The following is a 17,588-nucleotide window of genomic DNA, read 5'->3' on the forward strand; positions in this document are numbered from 1 at the left end:
ACACTTCAGCCACTCAGCTATGAAATAATTTTTCAATAGCATTTTGAACAGCCAGATGTCAAGCTCAAACGCAGAGGGAACACAACTGATTTTTGACCCATTTCAGCAGTGCAGGAATTGTGAGAAGAAATACTGTGTTTGAGAAGATGAGTGAATTTGCAGATGCTTACCCAATAAATCACTGATAATTATTGAATATACGAGTTCATATTTACCCACTGTCTTCTTTATATAGCTCAAAAAATAGACAGGCCGCGTATGGAGGTAGCTTTACCTTGAAAACATTGAGTGCTACTTGGAGAGCAACTATTGTGGTATCATGCTATAAAAGGGAGAAAAAAGAATTTCTTATAACTTTTATGACAGAATTTTGGGGGTGTGTACATATGTGTATGTGTACATATGTGTAGTGATGTATGGAAGTGAGAGCTGAACCATAAAGAAGGCTGATCGCCGAATAATTGAAGCTTTTGAATTATGGTGCTAGAGGAGACTCTTGAGAGTCCCATGGACTGCAAGAAGATCAAACCTATCCAATAGACAGGCCGCGTATGGAGGTAGCTTTACGTTGAAAACATTGAGTGCTACTTGGAGAGCAACTATTGTGGTACCATGCTATAAAAGGGAGAAAAAAGAATTCGTTATAACTTTTATGACATAAGTTTTTGTGTGTGTACATATGTGTACATATGAATATATAGAAAGAGAGTTCTTATCTCAGACTCTGCTAGTTTCAAAGACGCCGTTTTAGACAAGGGCCTCATTATGGTCTCTAGGACGTGTGATATTGCAAAGGGATCATGCTTGCAAATAATCCAAGCAGGCACTAAAGGGAATGAAATGTGCAACAAAATGGGAATGTAAGACCTTAGGCTAGTTCCAGACAGTCAGCTAATTTAGTATTTTAACATGTAGTTTCTTCACATTTGTAGCTCTGAGGCTGCCTTCAGTATTGATGAAACCTTATGTCAATCATCTCTCTCTCTTTCTCTTTGTAATTACTTTTATTTTGCAGGAACATGAGCTGTGTTGGGACCCTGATTTGGGCTGGAGGGCTATGCAGTTTTCCTACCCAAATCTCTCCCTACAGCCCCCCAAAGATAATGTACAGAATGTGGCCCAATCCAGACCAGGAGGGTAGGGCGACTCATCAAGAGCATAACTGTTTCCCCTTCAAAGTAAAAAGTGACACTCCGTTTTTCAACCCTGTTTTTAAAAGATGTGATGCGCATAATGTTACTTGAGTAGACAAATCACATTTCCAAATAGTCTGCTTCAAGAGGGGAGCCAAAAAGTAGCAGGAGAATGCGAGCTACAGAATGTTTGGTCAATTTAAAATGTTCATACTTACGGCTGAATACATTAACATTTTTCTTCCATCAGTGGACTCAGTAGCCTCTGTCATCTTATTCAAAATATCTTTCACAAGGAGACCTTAATGGTGATGGAAAGGAATACAAATGCTGGTGAAACCAAGAAGCCCTTTTATCTTTAACCAATTGTTAAGGCAAATTGGCAAAGACGTTTTTTTTAAGCTGATGCAGAGAAGTTCTAACATTCTAGTAATACTCCCAATTCAATTGGGACAGTTGAAGGGGATACAATATGGGTGCTGAGTTGGTCTATATACACATAGGAATGTGACTTTGGACTCAGCTACATTAGCAAAGGAAGGAAGGGTTTTAAATGCACTATAACATTGGGACACCAATGGCGCTGTAGAGTTAGACCCTTTGGCAACGTGACTTCCCACTATAAGCTTTATAATGCGTTTTCCTGAAATGTTTCTTTTAATGAGTCTAAATCCAGCCTTTGTGTCTACACATGAGGCTTGCAGTACTTGGTCTCTCTGAGTGTCCAGCCTTCAATGCAGCCCTTGAACCAAGATAAGTTAGTTGCTCCTGCTTTAGATAATATGCATGCCATATAGAAAGATGCGGGCTTTGTTTTGCTTTTTCTTACCTCCTTGTAGTCGTGATTTCTTTTCTCTTTCGTGTATCCCAAACATTGCATTCAAGGAAAATGCCAAAAGATCTTTCAAATTGTTCATGACTTCGTCAGTAGCCCAGGCTGGTAATGGCTGCTTATGTTTTTTCTACAGTTGAAAAGAAATAAAAGCGGGTGGTGATTCATCTATCAGCCATGCCTTTGCTCTCTCACTCTCATCTGTTCTGTTGTTTTCACAGACCTTCATGTTTCTATATAGGAAAACCCATTCCATGCCACATTGGGGCCCACACAAAATGGCTCACAGCCAGCCAATAAAACCATATTACAACGAGAGGGGATTTGGTCTAAATAAATTTCCACAATATCTCTTATATGGAGCATAGAGAGGTGTGTGTGTGGTTTTGTGTGTGTGTAGCAGCCTTTCTCAACCTGTGGGTCCCCAGATGTTGTTGAACTACAACTCCCATCACCCCTAGCTAGCAAGGCTAGAGCTCAGGGATGGTGGGAGTTGTAGTCCAATAACATCTGGGGACCCACAGGTTGAGAACCGCACAAAGGTAAAATGTACATTTATAGCTCTACACAACCTTGCCTCCTAAAACCACCACTGATACGTGGTCCTACCTTGGAAGGTTTCCTGGATGGAAATGTATCCCTGAAGCTGAAAATGGTTCCTCATCCACAATGTAAACAGTAGCTTGGACCACTGCAGCTTCTGCTACTATGGTTAAAGCAGCCTCCAGCACAAATAATATTGAAAGCAGGATCGTCAATGACCTTGCCACAAGTGTGGCTTTTATCTGCCATGTGCCACCTGACCTCGTCCTAAACCCCTTGGTCTTTTTTGTTGGGGCTGAATGAGTTTCACATAGGTTTGCTAGAAATTACCTGAACAAGTAAAGCATCATACGCATTCCAGAGTTTGTGATTGTTAAAATCCAGAAGAGCCTTCATATCGTATCCCAGGTTAGATGCTAATTGACCTAGAAATGGCTGAAAGATAAAGAGCAGAAGGATTAATGAACCAGTAAGTGCAAATGAATGGTAGGGCCTGATCCTGCAGTGACTGTCATTTTTTAATGGGGCAGAGTTTTGCCCTGCCAGTTCCATAATGTGGGGGTGCTGCAGTAGCCCCCAGTCTTAGAGGACAGAATTAAACGGTGGGCTTTCAGAGCTTGATCTTGAGGAGCATAAGGGGTTTGAAAGCTATTGGCAAACAAGACTGAAATATACTTGGAGTCGAGTGTGGATTTCATGCTCTTTATTCAGCTCATAGTAGTGAGGAATGAAAGTTCCCTCCAAATATGTGCTTTATACACATTATTTACAAAATGGGCCGCACGTGATTAGTTAATTCCAGGATTCTCCTGTAGCCCAATCAGGTTGTGGATTCACTTCCGCCTGGAGCTGGATAGGGTGCTCCTGCGGACCCATCATACTGCTGCATTGTTCTAGGACCAATCAGACTGCTGCATTCTGAATCCTATTGTTCTAGGACCAATCAGACTGCTGCATTTTGGATCCTATTCAACTCAGTACATAACAAAGACGTTAATAGGCAAGCAGAGTGCTTTTGAGTATGCTCAATGGCCCCTGAAGACAGCAGCAGAAATAAAATTGACTGCCATTTTTCTGGACCAGTCAGGTTTCAGCTGACCCATGCAATGGTCATTTCGACTGTGAGATGGGAAAGATTTAGATTGCCTTGGAGACATAGGATATGAATGGTGGGTTTGTTGAGCTCCAGTCAACTTTATAATGAGGAAAATTTATAATGAGGAAAAATAGACGTCACATCAAGAAACAAAAGGCATTTGGCTGTCTTATCAGACATTTGCAGCACATTCTGAGGTATGTCTACTCAGAAGTAAGCACCATTGATTTCAGTGGGATTTACTCGCATGGATTGCAGCCATAGGATTTTCCCTTTCCATTTCTTACCATTTGACTTTTCAGTTTTTCCTGGACTGTTTTGGATCCAAAAGTTTCCTTTAGAAGCTGACCGAACTTTGGACATGGAGCACGAACAGGATAATGCAACAACTAATGAAATGAAATGAAACATATCAGCTAAAAAGACCTCCTCATATTGTCATCTGCCTGTGTATAATACATATGTCCATCCTAAATTCAGATTATTAGTGGGAAGATGCTTGAAGAGCAACCAGCCAGTAGCGTGTGATTAGAACTCCCATTTTTTCTGTTGCAAAAAGTTGCCTTGGTCAGGGGCGGCTTGTGCTAAAGGCTTGGTGGGTTTGCATGGAGATAGAAAGTAGAGCCTCCATGCTTGCTAGACTTTCAGTGCTGACCTTTCTTCAGACTGATACTCTCAGGGCTGCTGACCTCACTTCCTCCTTCTTCACCCCACCATTGAAAGGAGTTATTTTTCCTTTCTCGCTCTACTGCAGAGATGGAAGAGCAAGCATGGTTCTTTGTACATTTACCTCAGCTGCACCTAGGATCTGTGGTATCCAACAAATATTTCCTACAAGAAACTTCACTTTCTTATCTTCCATACTCAGAGTGTGACTGCAGCAAGGGTCAAGTGTGCCCCTCCGAGTAGGGGTCTTAATGCACACTGCAACTTCTGCTGGTGCATTTAAACTCCAAGTGCCGTCACAGACTACCTTCCCCATGCCCATGGCCTTGGTCCATGGGCCCTTGGTGGGACGTGGGTGGCGCTGTGGGTTAAACCACAGAGCCTAGGACTTGCCAGTCAGAAGGTCGGCAGTTCGAATCCCCGTGACGGGGTGAGCTCCCGTTGTTTGGTCCCAGCTCCTGCCAACTAGCAGTTCGAAAGCACGTCAAAGTGCAAGTAGATAAATAGGTACCGCTCCGGCGGGAAGGTAAACGGTGTTTCCGTTTGCTGCTCTGGTTCGCCAGAAGCGGCTTAGTCATGCTGGCCACATGACCTGGAAGCTGTACGCCGGCTCCCTCGGCCAATAAAGCGAGATGAGTGCCGCAACCCCAGAGTTGATCACGACTGGACCTAATGGTCAGGGGTCCCTTTACCTTTACAGCTGGTTTTTGCAAATAGAAGCTCTAACGCTGCATTATAACTCCAAGACTTCTCTCTCTCTTATCTCTATTTATCTCTCTATTTAAGTGAAATATTCACCTCTCAGGTTGCCATGTTTCCATTGAACTGGGAGTGGAAAAGGTTAAAAATACCACACATTTCCTTACCCTTTCCTCTGAACATGGCACAGTATGAACTGGAACTGGTTGCCAAGTGATCTTTTTGTTCCAGATTTGGTTTTCTTTAGGAGGAAAGAGTCCGGCCAGATTGGCTTGAGCACTCATAATGGTTCGATCATAATCTGTACTTCGGACATAAATCTGAGAAGGGAAAAAATGAAAGAGTGGCTCAGGATGGTATTGTTGTTTTGATCCTAGATGGTTGTTTTCCACAGGGGGAGGTTTAGATCTAACTTGTATACCCACACCAACCCACTTTCAGGGTTGCTGTTCTGGTGACTGCTGTCTTCTTTTTCTGTCTGTGCCCCAGCTCCTAACTGGAAATCCAGTGGGAGGGGAAGGACAGAACCAGGAGGACACGGGAAAGGAAAGACAGGGTCTTTCACCTTTTCTCGCCCTCTCTGCTGCAATGATCATAGTAGCCATTGTAAGGAGGGGAAAGGTTGGCGATGGAAAGTCACCGTGGATGCTGCTAGGCTTGTGGGGATTACAATTATGAGTAAATTTTGAACACATGGTGGAAATCACTACACTTCTGCTTCTATTTGCTTGTCCCAATCCAACAAGCATGGGGAAACTCATCCATAGCTAAGCGGCATTTTAGAATGAATTGATTTTAGAATGTATTTCAATTAATTGATTGTGATTTTATGTAAACTGTGTTACTTTTACTGTGGTTAGCCGCTCTGAGCCCGGCTTCGGCTGGGGAGGGCAGGATATAAATAAAATTATTATTATTATTATTATTATTATTATTATTATTATTATTATTATTATTATCATCATCATCATCATAGTTTGACCCTAACATTATATTAGTATAAATGTTATTGCTGAGAAAACGGGGAAGTTAGTTCCAATACTTGCTTCCTTTCGCTTGTATTCATCACTTAAGAAGTCCCTATATCTCTCCTTTATGAGTTGACCCAACGAGTATTGCTGCTGCATTCCACGCTGTGGGGAAAAGGAAAAGGAAAAGTATGCATGTAAAACTCATTGATGCAATTTACCGTCCCCTCCAAGCTACTTCTGCCTATTTCAACGGATAAAGGAACACTTTGTGTATTCTAGGCTCGCGGTGTTGGGTGTACATTACATCATCATGAAAAAGCTAAGCTCTGAATTTCGGCCTGTTCCTTTCCGCAGCACCAGGAGAACAAGGTTAACATCTAGATTTGTGGCAGGTCTCCAAGACTGAAAAAAGAGGCTGGACCAGATTCTGTTACAAGTTATGGATGTGTGCTGATATGGCTGTAGCTCTCAGATCACTGGCATTGTTCTAGAGCTGGGTTATGAACGCCATTTACATTCACAGCCCAAACTGGGGACTATGGTAGTGGGAGCTGCATTTTGGCAACTTCTGTAGCCTGGGAGTAAAATGTTCACTGCTCTTCGTTGAGCGGGGGCTTATGATGGTGGCATCAGGTTTTCTTCTTCTAAACAATGTTTTGTTGCCATTCCACATCCTGCTTGATGCATGGCTTTTCCCTTCTTGCCCACAGCAATATTCTTGGAACAACACTACCTCATGAGGAAGTGTCGTTTCTAAGGACTCAGTTTGGGGTGAGGAAGGTGGAACCCATGCTCAACAGCAGCAAAAGATTAGGTAAAGGAAAGGTACCCCTGCCCGTACGGGCCAGTCGTGTCCGACTCTGGGGTTGCGCGCCCATCTCGCTTAAGAGGACGGGGGCCAGCGCTGTCCGAAGACACTTCCGGGTCACGTGGCCAGCGTGACAAGCTGCATCTGACGAGCCAGTGCAGCACATGGAAACGCCATTTACCTTCCCGCTAGTAAGTGGTCCCTATTTATCTACTTGCACCCGGAGGTGCTTTCGAACTGCTAGGGTGGCAGGCGCTGGGACTGAGCAAGGGGAGCGTACCCCACCACGGGGATTCGAACCGCCGACCTGACGATCGGCAAGTCCTAGGCGCTGAGGTTTTACCCACAGTGCCACCCGCGTCCCAGCAAAAGATTAGAACGTTGCAAAATTTCTAAATGCTACAATTGACCTTAGACTATGATTGCTCTTTGTTTTGTTTTTTTTTAAATAAATTTATGTAGTTAACATTCTGTAATTTGGGTTAGTGGACCATATATAAATTATATTACTGTTTGTGTACATTGTACTGAAATGGGCATTGCTATTATTGGAGCCTGAAATAATAAATAACAACGTTTCAGAAGTTTCAGAAGCTTTGTAGAGATTTGGACGTTTGAGCAGTATAGCCATTCTGTTAAATAAAATAATAAAACTAATAATTAGTATCTTAATGAGTATTATATAAAGGCAAACAAATCAACAAAATACGTTTTCATTTCTTAGAGCATTATCAGACCGTTGTGAGCTGTCCATATCCTTGTGGCCAGACGTCTTCGTTGACCACATTAGTGGGAAAAGTTGAAAGAGGGCTTCTGTCGCCATGCCGGTAAACCTGGTGAAATGTTTTGAAGATTGCATTAGTTTTCATAGAAAATAGAATTGGCTGCAATCTATCAGAATTAAATATTAGCTGCCCTGCTGCCACTCTAAATGTGAAGCACACAACTCTCTCACAACATTACCCCATGCCTGTCTACTCAGAAGTCCCAATGACTTGAATTCAATAGGTCCTGCTTTTTAAGTAAGTGGCTATAATATTATAGCCTTCGTCTATCAGAGAAATGCACTAGGAAAAAGCCGCCAGAATATCTCTTAGCAGTCCTGTGCCTCAGCAATTCTGTGCACGGCTGAGAGGTTGAAGGGGATTCGCTAATACAGCTGTATTTTGAATTTAGTTTTTGTCCTTTTGAGAGGAGAACACAATGTATGTCAGGAATTTCTAGAGCAGTGGTTTCTCCTGGACCATTTGAAAACTGCTGATGGTCTTGGTGGACCACTGAATGGTTTTTATTAACTACTGTAGTGCTTGCAATCTGCTCTGTGCTGTATAATTTTTAATTATATTTTTAGTGCTTTGTCATGTCTTATATCTTATTGTACTACACTTTGCATTTCATATAATTCAAACTGAAAAACAATGGAAGAAATAAAATAAGTATTCAAAATCATTATGAATACTTCATGAGGACATGTTGCAGACCACCTGAAGGAAGGGCATGGACCACAGTTTGGGAAACCCTATTCTAGAGCTAACAGACTTTGTGGGTGGGTATCTACAAAAGGAAGACTGTCAATAATACTGTTGTATACTGCAAAGAATAAGTGATATTTAGTGCTGTACAGTTGGAAAAAGGAAGCAAAAAGGGAATATAAAATTTTCTCATATTCAGAAAACATGCATTGCAGAATCTGCTGACTGTTGGGCATTGACATTCAGATGTCAAGTGAAATATTGTATGTACTGAACACTTACAAGTTCATTGTGTGTTCTTCATAAAGCTGACCAGAAAAATCGAGAGTTTAAATTCAATTAGACAGTATTTTGTTCAAGCTCTGGTTTGTATACTTGCTTGCTTGTTTAGACATTTTATACCCTGTCCTTTAAACAATGCTTTTTGTGTGTGGTGGTACTTAGCATCATTCATCAAAAGCATTGTGTGGAATGGGAATAATGGAAAGATGGCAACCACAAAATATGGTTAGAAGTAGGGGGGAAAAGGTAGAGGTAAAGGTACCTCTGACCGTACGGGCCAGTCGTGACCGACTCTGGAGTTGTGCGCCCATCTCACTGAAGAGGCCGGGGGCCAGTGCTGTCTGGAGACACTTCCGGGTCACGTGGCCAGCACGACGAAGCTGCTCTGGCGAGCCAGCACCAGTGCAGCACACGGAAACGTCGTTTACCTTCCCACTATAAAGCGGTCCCTATTTATCTACTTGCACTTAAGGGTGCTTTCGAACTGCTAGGTGGGCAGGAGCTGGGACCGAACGACGGGAGCTCACCCCGCCGCGGGGATTCGAGAAATAGGGGGTAGGGGTGGGATATTCCTAGTGGTATTTTTTAAGGGGGGAGGGAAGAGAAAAAGCTCAGAAATTTTCTCATAAAAACAAACCTTCTGAAAAAAATTCTACTTGGCATGTCAAAATGCATAAAATTATTCGCAGGAACATCATTTAGAAAGAAGATCAGCAAAGATCAACACTGTCAAGGTCATTGTTAGCAATGAAAAGAAGACCTCATGCTTACCAATGCAACATGCTTCAGTTCCCTTCCTGTGATACTTGGGAGAAGCAGACCCAAGAACAGGATGAAGAAGGCGAAGCCACAGCTATTGAAACTGCGTAGCAGATGCATCACTGACCTCGTTGCTCCTGGCAGTAATTATGAATTACCTAGTTCGTGAAGGTAGGAAGGGGAAAAGTTGTGTTTTATAAAGAGCAAACCAAGGGGTGGAGACTCTCTCTAAATTTGATCTTGGAGTTTAACTTGATGGCTACTGATTTATGTATTTTTGTAATATAGTCAAGGAGGAAATGCCAAATTCTGTAGGCCTGGAGGACCACACTTGCCTGGAGGCTGTGCCCCATTGCTTTTCTCCAAAAGGAAGGACACTTAGGTCTCTGCTTATGGGCAGGGAACCAAAGATAATGGGGAGGTTGCAGTCTCAGACTTCCAGGAAGAACATCATGGCAGACTGAAGGGGAGCCTTGACCTTTCCAATTGGCCAGAGAAGGAATAGCTGCAGGAAGCTTACCCCCAACCCCTTGCCATCCCCAGCTCAGTTTGTGCATATGCATTCATGTTATTATGGTCTTTTGCTAGCTTGCTTGAGGACCGCTCAATCCAGCGGTAGGTGGAGTGCAAATCTTCTAAATAAATAAGCAAACATAGTGGCATTGCTGCCAGGAGGGGAGAAACACACCACTCGCCCACCACACTGGTTGTCACTCAGGGCAAAGGTATATCAGTGATGGTGGTAAAAATAACCCAAACCTATTTAGAAGATATTCTGTACAAAAATGTATAGGACAAGTAATAATATTTGCTGGAAATGTAAAGGTAAAAAAGGTACATTTTATCATATGTGGCGGACATGTAAGGTAATAAAAGCTTTCTGGGAGGTGATATATTATGAAATTTAAAAATTGCTTAAAATAACTTTTGTTAAGAACCCAGAAGCCTTTTTATTAGGAGTTATAGGTACTGACATACCAAAGGAGCAGAAAAGACTTTTTATGTATGGAACAACATAAAACAGCCGCCCTGATGCTACTAGCCCAAATATGGAAAGAAGACAAAGTCCCTATCAGAGAAGAATGGCAACCAAGCTGATGGACTATGTCGAGATGGCAAAACTGACAGGAACACTCAGAAACCAAGAAGACAAAAACTTTATAAAAGAATGGGAAAAAATTATAAGCTATTTAGGAGACCACTGTAAGCAGATGGAAACAAAAGCAGGATTTTAACTTTACTTGTAGTGTTAAAATTACTATGGATAATATGGTTTGATATAAAAATTGGAGTGTGGAAGAATATGGAGTACAGTATTAAATGTTTAAAATGGGACCCCGTGGAGGGGATGGAGGGAAGTCCTGAGATTTGGAGGAATCTCTATATGAATATACTTTACGATTCTTCGCTTATAACTTTGTATATGTAAAACCAATAAAAATGATTAAGAAGAAGATATTCTGTACAGATGCATAATCTCATGGCCAATTGAAGTATTCATATGGGCAAATAATCATGGTCAGTCAAGGAGCACATCAGCACAGCACAATACCATTATCTCCATAGGTTAAGTGTTCATTGAAGAAGAGAATGTTTAAAAGCTGAGGTACATAATATTGTAGAAACAGACCCAACCGCCAATGAACCATAGTAACATTTGCACTTAGCAGAAATTGGACACAGGATTATGCCCTTTAGCTAATACAGGGCACCTAAGATTTGCAAGAGAGGAACCGAGCGTACCTGGTTGCTTGAGGGAAATGGAAATTATATTTCATGGCTCTAAGGAAAGGACACGTTGCCATAATCTTTTCCATTAATTAAGGTTCCGTAGACACATGTTCAATAACTGAAAATAAGTCTCAGTCAGTTTTATTGCACATAGCCAAAGGCTGCCGCAATGTACACAGAATTATTTGACAGTTAAAAGTAAATATACTGAATTGGTAAAAAAAGGCTTAAAACATTTATATTATTAAAACATTACATACTCTAAACAAAGCTATAAAAGTACCCCAATTTACAAGTAAAAACATTAAACAATAAAATTCATAGGCTAAAATCATCACATGGTCACTAATGTTAAAACAATATCCATTAATACAGTGTGCAATTTATACTCGGAGTTTGGTGACAAAGATAGAGCATAGCCTGAGGTAGATAGATAGGATCAAATAAATTCATCTCCTTTACAGTTAATGGCTACCTTGGCTATATAATTTGCTCTAATTTTCCTGGCAGCAGTTGCAAAAAGTGCTACCCGCCAGGTCACATACTTATCTGTGTCTGCAAGGAGATATAACATCATATCGAGGGGGTTCTGGCCAGGGGACCCTGTCATTATAGGTACCAAAAATCTTTGTCTTGCATCATTATATAACGGACAGTGCAAGATATAATGCATAAGGTCCTCTACTTCAGAACATCCCCTAATGCAAACACGTTCGTTTTTTGGTATGCCTCTATGTCTCCCATCTCTATAAGCAGAGCTTATTGTATTTAGTCGTAGCTCTGTGAAAGCTTTTCGAAGCTGAGCAAAAGTCAATTCATTAAAATAAGATATGTGTTCGTTGACCTCTCTAAGTTTAAAATACAATGGGGCGCATGTAGATGTGCACATAGAGTTTAGATCGTTTTTATTTTTCTGTGAATATAAGGGGAGTTCTTTAATCTCAGTCACTGAGAGATTATATTTGCCCATCAGTTGGGCAGCGTAATGTACCCAGTTTTTAAAGGGTAATCCATTTGAGAGCTCAATCAGGCATTTTTTTGGTAGCCTAGTGTTGTCCATCTGTTGAACTCTAAACCAGTAACAGAGAATTCTTTTATCTATTTGGCTCTCTATGCTCAACATGTGAGTTTCCAACCTGACCATGGCAGATTGCACGTCTTTGGGTAAACCTAAAAGAACTCTTAAAAAATAATTCTGTGGGGGTTCCAGACCGGAGACCTTTGAGGTACCCCAAACCTCTGCGCCATATAAAATCTGGGCCATTGTTTTTGCTTTATACACAGATAGAGCTGGGTTGACCAGATTTCCACCTTTACATGCAGCGAATTTCAGAATGGCTTTTGCTGATTTAAAGGCTTGCAATTTGATATTGGATAGCTGTGTATTCCAAGATGCCGTTTCTGAATAAATCAATCCCAGATATTTAAACGTATTTACTTGGCTTATGATGTGTTCATCCAGGTGCCAAACATGCTTTTTGGAACGCTTCCCAAATACAATGACCTGCGTCTTGTCATAGTTTATAGATAAAGCATTCCTCATGCAATATGAACTTAATTTTGCAAGCAGCTGTCTCAGGCCCACCTGGGTTCTAGATACAAGTACTAGGTCATCAGCATACATTAGAACTGAGAGTTTTTGGTCAAGAATTGTGACAGGGGCAAACTGTAGGCCCTCCAGTTCTTTAACCATGTCATTAATATAAAAATTGAACAGGAAAGGTGCCAAAATGCATCCCTGTTTGACTCCAGTGGTGGTCTTAATTCTAGTGGTGAGATGGCCAGCCAGATCCACCTTTACTTGTATTGATGTGTCAGTATATAATGTTTTGATGAGAAATAATAGACGGAGATCTATGTTTGTCTTTTCCAATTTTTGCCACAAAGCGTGTCTTGGGACTGTATCAAAAGCTGACTTTAGATCGATAAAAGCAACATATAATTTTTGCTTCAAGTTATGGATGTATTTACATAGCAGAAAGTTCAGCACAAAGCACTGGTCCAATGTGGATTTCCCTCTTTGGAAACCTGCCTGGACTTCAGATATCACCTTATTTGTATCTGCCCATTCTTCTAGTCTCCCAAGAAGGAGCCTGGCATATAGTTTGGAGGCTACATCTAACAAACTAATGGGTCTATAATTGGCAGGGTTTTTCTTATCGCCCTTTTTATAGATTGGGGCAATTATGCTCAACTTCCACCCTTCAGGTATACGACCTGAGCTGTTAATGTATGAAAACAATTTTGCGAATATGGGTGACCAGAAATCAGGTCTTATTTTATAGATCTCCATTGGGATCATGTCTTCTCCTGGAGCTTTATTAGCTAGTTGGCTTGCGATTAGCCTCTTAATTTGATTGGGCGTGACGTCTGGCCATTCTCGCAGTTCTGATAACTGGGTATAGTAAACTTGTGGGGATAGGTCAGGGCAGGGGCCATATATTTCTGTAAAATATGTCACCCAATCCTTTCCTTGGACAGATGCTTCTAACGAGTAGCCCAGCGCATTTGTGCCTTGGGCGACCAGATGCCAAAATTTCCGTGAGTCCTTCTGAAGTGCTGCATCTCCCAATTCTTTCCACTGTTGTTCATAATATATTTGTTTCTTGCTTTTAAGTAATAATTTATAGTTGTTTCGTGACTGGGCTACCTCAGCTTGTAGTTCAGGATTGTGCTTATCCTGTTTTAACTTCAATTTTCTAAGTACCCTAGCTAGGCATTTTTTGCTATTCTGACATTCCTTATCAAACCAAGTCTGTCTCTTAAACTTTTTGTTTTTTATCACACTAGCTGTGGTCATCAGTGGGCGCATTTGGTTGATTATGTTCTCATAAAGTCCAATTACGTTTCCTGATTCTAACAACATTTTCCCCTTTAATAAAGCAAATTCATGGGAATCCAGGATCTGAATCATTTTTTCTTGGACCTGTGCATTCCATTTTAACCTTCTATTTCCAAGTATCAGATATTCTGTTTCATCCAATAATTTAGGAAAGGCAGGAGAAAAGAATAATGTCAGAGATAACTCAAGTGGAAAGTGGTCACTTTCAGCTCTAGGGATTATCCTGAAGGTATCTCGGTTAACTGGCACATTATTAGATGTTAGGATATAATCTATGGTGCTGGTAAATCCTCTGGGGGAGGTAAAGGTAAAGTAACCCTCTTGATCCCCTTGACCGTGCCCATTGCATAACAAAAGGTTATGCTTTATTATAAGTTCACAAAGATGTTTCCCAGCGCGATTAGAGGTGGTGTCCATTGCTGCCTTCTGACAGATTTCAGGTTCATCCTCCAAGTTTAGACCAGATAATATTGTATTTTGTGGGGAAACAAGGCCGATCCGGGCATTGAAGTCACCTCCCAAGATAATCCGAGGGTTAGGTGACAGAGAGTCAATACTTTCGAGTAGTTGGTCAAGTTTATCCCAATATGATCTCAGTTCCCCACAAGACTTTACTGGAGGTATATACACACATATGCAATAAGTATTTCTCGGGAGACTATCAGAAAGGGATAACACTAAAAAATTTGGGGTGGTCAGCAAGGGACACTGTTGAATTGATACATTAAGAGAGGTTGACACCAGCACCGCCAGCCCCCCCCCCGGCCTTCCGTACTTTACAGTTTTAAGAGCTGGTTGAGTGTAACTTGTAAAACCCTGTAATTCAACCATAGTGCCCTCTTTTGCCCAGGTTTCTTGAAGAAAGATGATATCATGTGTTTGTAGATAAGAACAAAAGTCACTGTCTTGGTTCTTGTTAGTCCACCCTGTTACATTCCATGAGAGGAGTTTAATTGTTTTACTGTGATTTACTCTTAGTCAATTGTTGGCCGATGTGCTCTCGGAGTTTACCAGTTTTTGAGGCAGGTTATTGCTAATGCTAGTGGAATAATCCAGATGTTCGATTATTTCAGTCGTCATACATAAAGTACTCACATTTGTAATCACTGGGCCTTTTCTTTGCAGATTGTTTGCCAATGGGGATTTCTTGGGTGTATTTCCTGACTCCTCCTCTTCCAAATATCTCATCTTTGTCCAATACTCTGGTGGTTCTATAGTTATCATTCTGTTGTGGCCATTGGGTCTATTATCAGTCTCTGCCTCCGGTTCTTTAATCTCTTTCAATGTCTGGCTCATAAGGTCAAGCCTCTTGATAACTGTTTGTTGCTCTTCCTGAGGAAGATTCCTAAAGGAGCTGAGAAAATCCTCTTCCAAGGGATTTGCAAAGTACTCAGATTCCTGAAGATGATTATCTAGAGGGATCGGCTGTTCCTTTTGGCTCACCTGGTTATTTTGATGTTGGGCATGATCCTGTGGGTTCAACTCGGGCATGTCTGTTTCCTTCCCACCTGCCAAGTCTTTTTGTGATGTCATTACTTCCATTGGGGATCCGGGCTTTGGTTTTGTGGGCCCCTCTGAAGCACCAGTCCTCATCTTACATAGGGGTGCAACAATAGAATTGCAAAATACCCGGGTTGGAAAAACTCCTCTGCTTGACAATCTGAATTTCAGCTTGTGAATTAGTGAGGGCAGTCTAGTAGAGGAAAAAGTTAACAAAATTTTTTGGCTTTGATTTGTGGTACTCAGGAGTTCAGTCCTAACGAGGTCGATCTCTGTAAGTCCAATGCCAAGTAAGTCTGATAAATGTCGTTTGGAACGCTGGGCACCTTTCCAGCTAGGAGTTTGATCTGGCCTTCCACAAATTGTCATGCAGATCTTTTTTGGTTGGAAGATTAAACAAGAGGAGTTTGTTTTAAGAGCCTCTGCGCGCTCCATGTTGAGCCCAGGGGTCTTCTCTTGCTGTCACCAATTTCCCTTGGCACTATGGTGTTCTGCCGATACCTGCCTGTTATCAACTGACAAACTGTGGACCTCCCTGGACAACTGGGTTATTTGAGAGGCAAGACCTCTGATTTGCTGGAAGATATGCTCAACCGTTCTTGCAATTAGAGTTAATTGGGAGCTCTCCCTCCTTGTTATTTCTTCCTCTCTGAGGAGCACAGGATCAGCTTGCCCCATTGCTGGATCCAGTTCCACGCTCTCACCTTGAATACTCTCCCCACACTCACAATCATCTTCAAGAGGAGAAAACCGGTTTTTTGTTGGAACTGTAAAAGCAGATTTGTTAAAAAAGTCCTCTATTTTAGATTGTTTGGAAACCGGTGAGAGAGCTACATCCTCTGGGTCCCTGTGGCGTTTACTAGCAGGCATAGCGTCACCGCAGGGAGTGAACAAGGAGAGATTTTCCCAACCAAAAAAGAGAGAAAAGAATAGAAAGTGCTCCGTTTGTTTTCTGTGTGGAGACTGCCAGGGGTTTCAGGGACAAAGTATAGAAGGGAGTTGGCGATTAATAGCTAGCAGCTGGCGGCCTGCCCAGGATGCTTCACGGAACTTGCCCAGGATGTTTCTCATAGCATAGACTCTCCATAAGTTAAAAAATAGAGAAGTCAAAAAGGAAAAATTACTTCCCTGGGTGGCAGTCAATGCTAATTACAGACCTGCTATCAGGTTGTGTAGCTGCACCATTTTACCTCAGAAAGGCTTGGCATACAGATGTAACTATTTAATTTATTTAGTTTGTTTAGCAAAGGTCTCCGGAGGGACTCGCAGCAAAGGTTTTATGCAGAGGTAAATAACATGAATATCAGTACATCAATATGGATTTCACAAAAATGATATCATTTACAGAAGTATCGTGAAATTAATAACATATAGCACAATCTTTCCACAGAAAGGTCTTTTGAGATGTGGCCTCCTGAAGCTTGAGCTTCACGCTGACAGGAGCAGAAACAACTTCTTCACATTTACCTCAGCTCCACAGCAGTTTTCTCAAAAGTTGTCATGCCCAGGAACTAAAATGTAGAGCCCTTTATGACAAAAAAGATATCAACCAAAAAAAGAGGGGAACTTACAGTGCTGGGGAAATTGATAACCCATTTTGAAAGTTTAAGCGAAGCCTCACTACCAGCCTGCACTTAAAGGTTCAGGGCCGTACAGAAAGGTAACATTGGGCATACCCAAACTTTCTGAGGTAATGAGTTAGTTGCCCATAATGGTGGCTGCTCTTTGCCTCACCTCTCCCACTGAGCGTGTTTGCTCTTGTTAAAGTAATGTACAGCCGTAACGTACAGAGGCTCTTCCTAGGTTCAAGGTTTCAAGGAGAGGAGAAGAAGCAAGAATGCTTCATGTCAAAGGTGGGAGCTTTGCCCAACGAATCTGAGGAGCATATAGTTAAAAATATAAAGGCAAGTGAGAAAAAAGTTATTTAAGTTCCTCATAGCCCTTGCCCACCAACACTTCACCCCACTCATCATAATCGTTGGCTGAGGTGGTTGCTTTGTTCTGCCCAATGGTAGGGCCGGCCACAGAACCAACTGTTATACTAAAGTCCTCTCACTATGTTTGCGTGCTTATCTCCACAAGCCGTGTGTGAGTGTGCGTGTACACCCCCCCACTGAAACTCAGAATAGCATTTGATGCATCTAATGAAATGGACCGAACTCTCTTCTTATGCCATAATAAATTTGGTTATCTTTAAGGTAAGATTCTCTGGGTGACATTCAACTAAATGCTACTCAGACCTACTGAAATTAAT

At 41.7% G+C, this 17,588-nt stretch overlaps 1 protein-coding gene and 1 long non-coding RNA gene across 16 annotated transcripts in view; one reads left to right on the forward strand and one right to left on the reverse strand.

The window, feature by feature from the left end:
* The window catches only part of LOC309353598 (prostatic acid phosphatase-like), a 220,537-nt gene that overhangs the window by 1,710 nt on the left and 201,239 nt on the right, over nucleotides 1-17,588 (reverse strand). For 8 of the 15 annotated variants that reach the window (XM_081883026.1, XM_081883025.1, XM_081883016.1 and 5 more), the window contains exons 2-9: nucleotides 7,486-7,581; nucleotides 6,016-6,102; nucleotides 5,137-5,289; nucleotides 3,892-3,993; nucleotides 2,839-2,943; nucleotides 1,963-2,095; nucleotides 1,352-1,434; nucleotides 216-322 (exon numbers count right to left, since the gene is read on the reverse strand). In XM_081883026.1, coding sequence (XP_081739152.1) covers nucleotides 216-322; nucleotides 1,352-1,434; nucleotides 1,963-2,095; nucleotides 2,839-2,943; nucleotides 3,892-3,993; nucleotides 5,137-5,289; nucleotides 6,016-6,102; nucleotides 7,486-7,581 — 866 coding nt within the window. Of the gene's footprint in view, nucleotides 1-215; nucleotides 323-1,351; nucleotides 1,435-1,962; nucleotides 2,096-2,838; nucleotides 2,944-3,891; nucleotides 3,994-5,136; nucleotides 5,290-6,015; nucleotides 6,103-7,485; nucleotides 7,582-10,239; nucleotides 10,790-10,813; nucleotides 10,939-11,004; nucleotides 11,116-16,801; nucleotides 17,573-17,588 lie in introns of those variants that run through there. The other 7 variants (XM_081883017.1, XM_081883029.1, XM_081883028.1 and 4 more) reach the window with 7 other exon arrangements.
* LOC309353663 lies at nucleotides 6,302-7,187 on the forward strand. The gene is made up of 2 exons (XR_014161987.1): nucleotides 6,302-6,754; nucleotides 7,126-7,187. It is a non-coding gene; the product is annotated as an uncharacterized lncRNA (long non-coding RNA).

This window comes from Podarcis melisellensis (genome assembly GCF_964234715.1).
Source record: "Podarcis melisellensis genome assembly, chromosome: 12".
Taxonomy (NCBI): Eukaryota; Metazoa; Chordata; class Lepidosauria; order Squamata; family Lacertidae; genus Podarcis; species Podarcis melisellensis.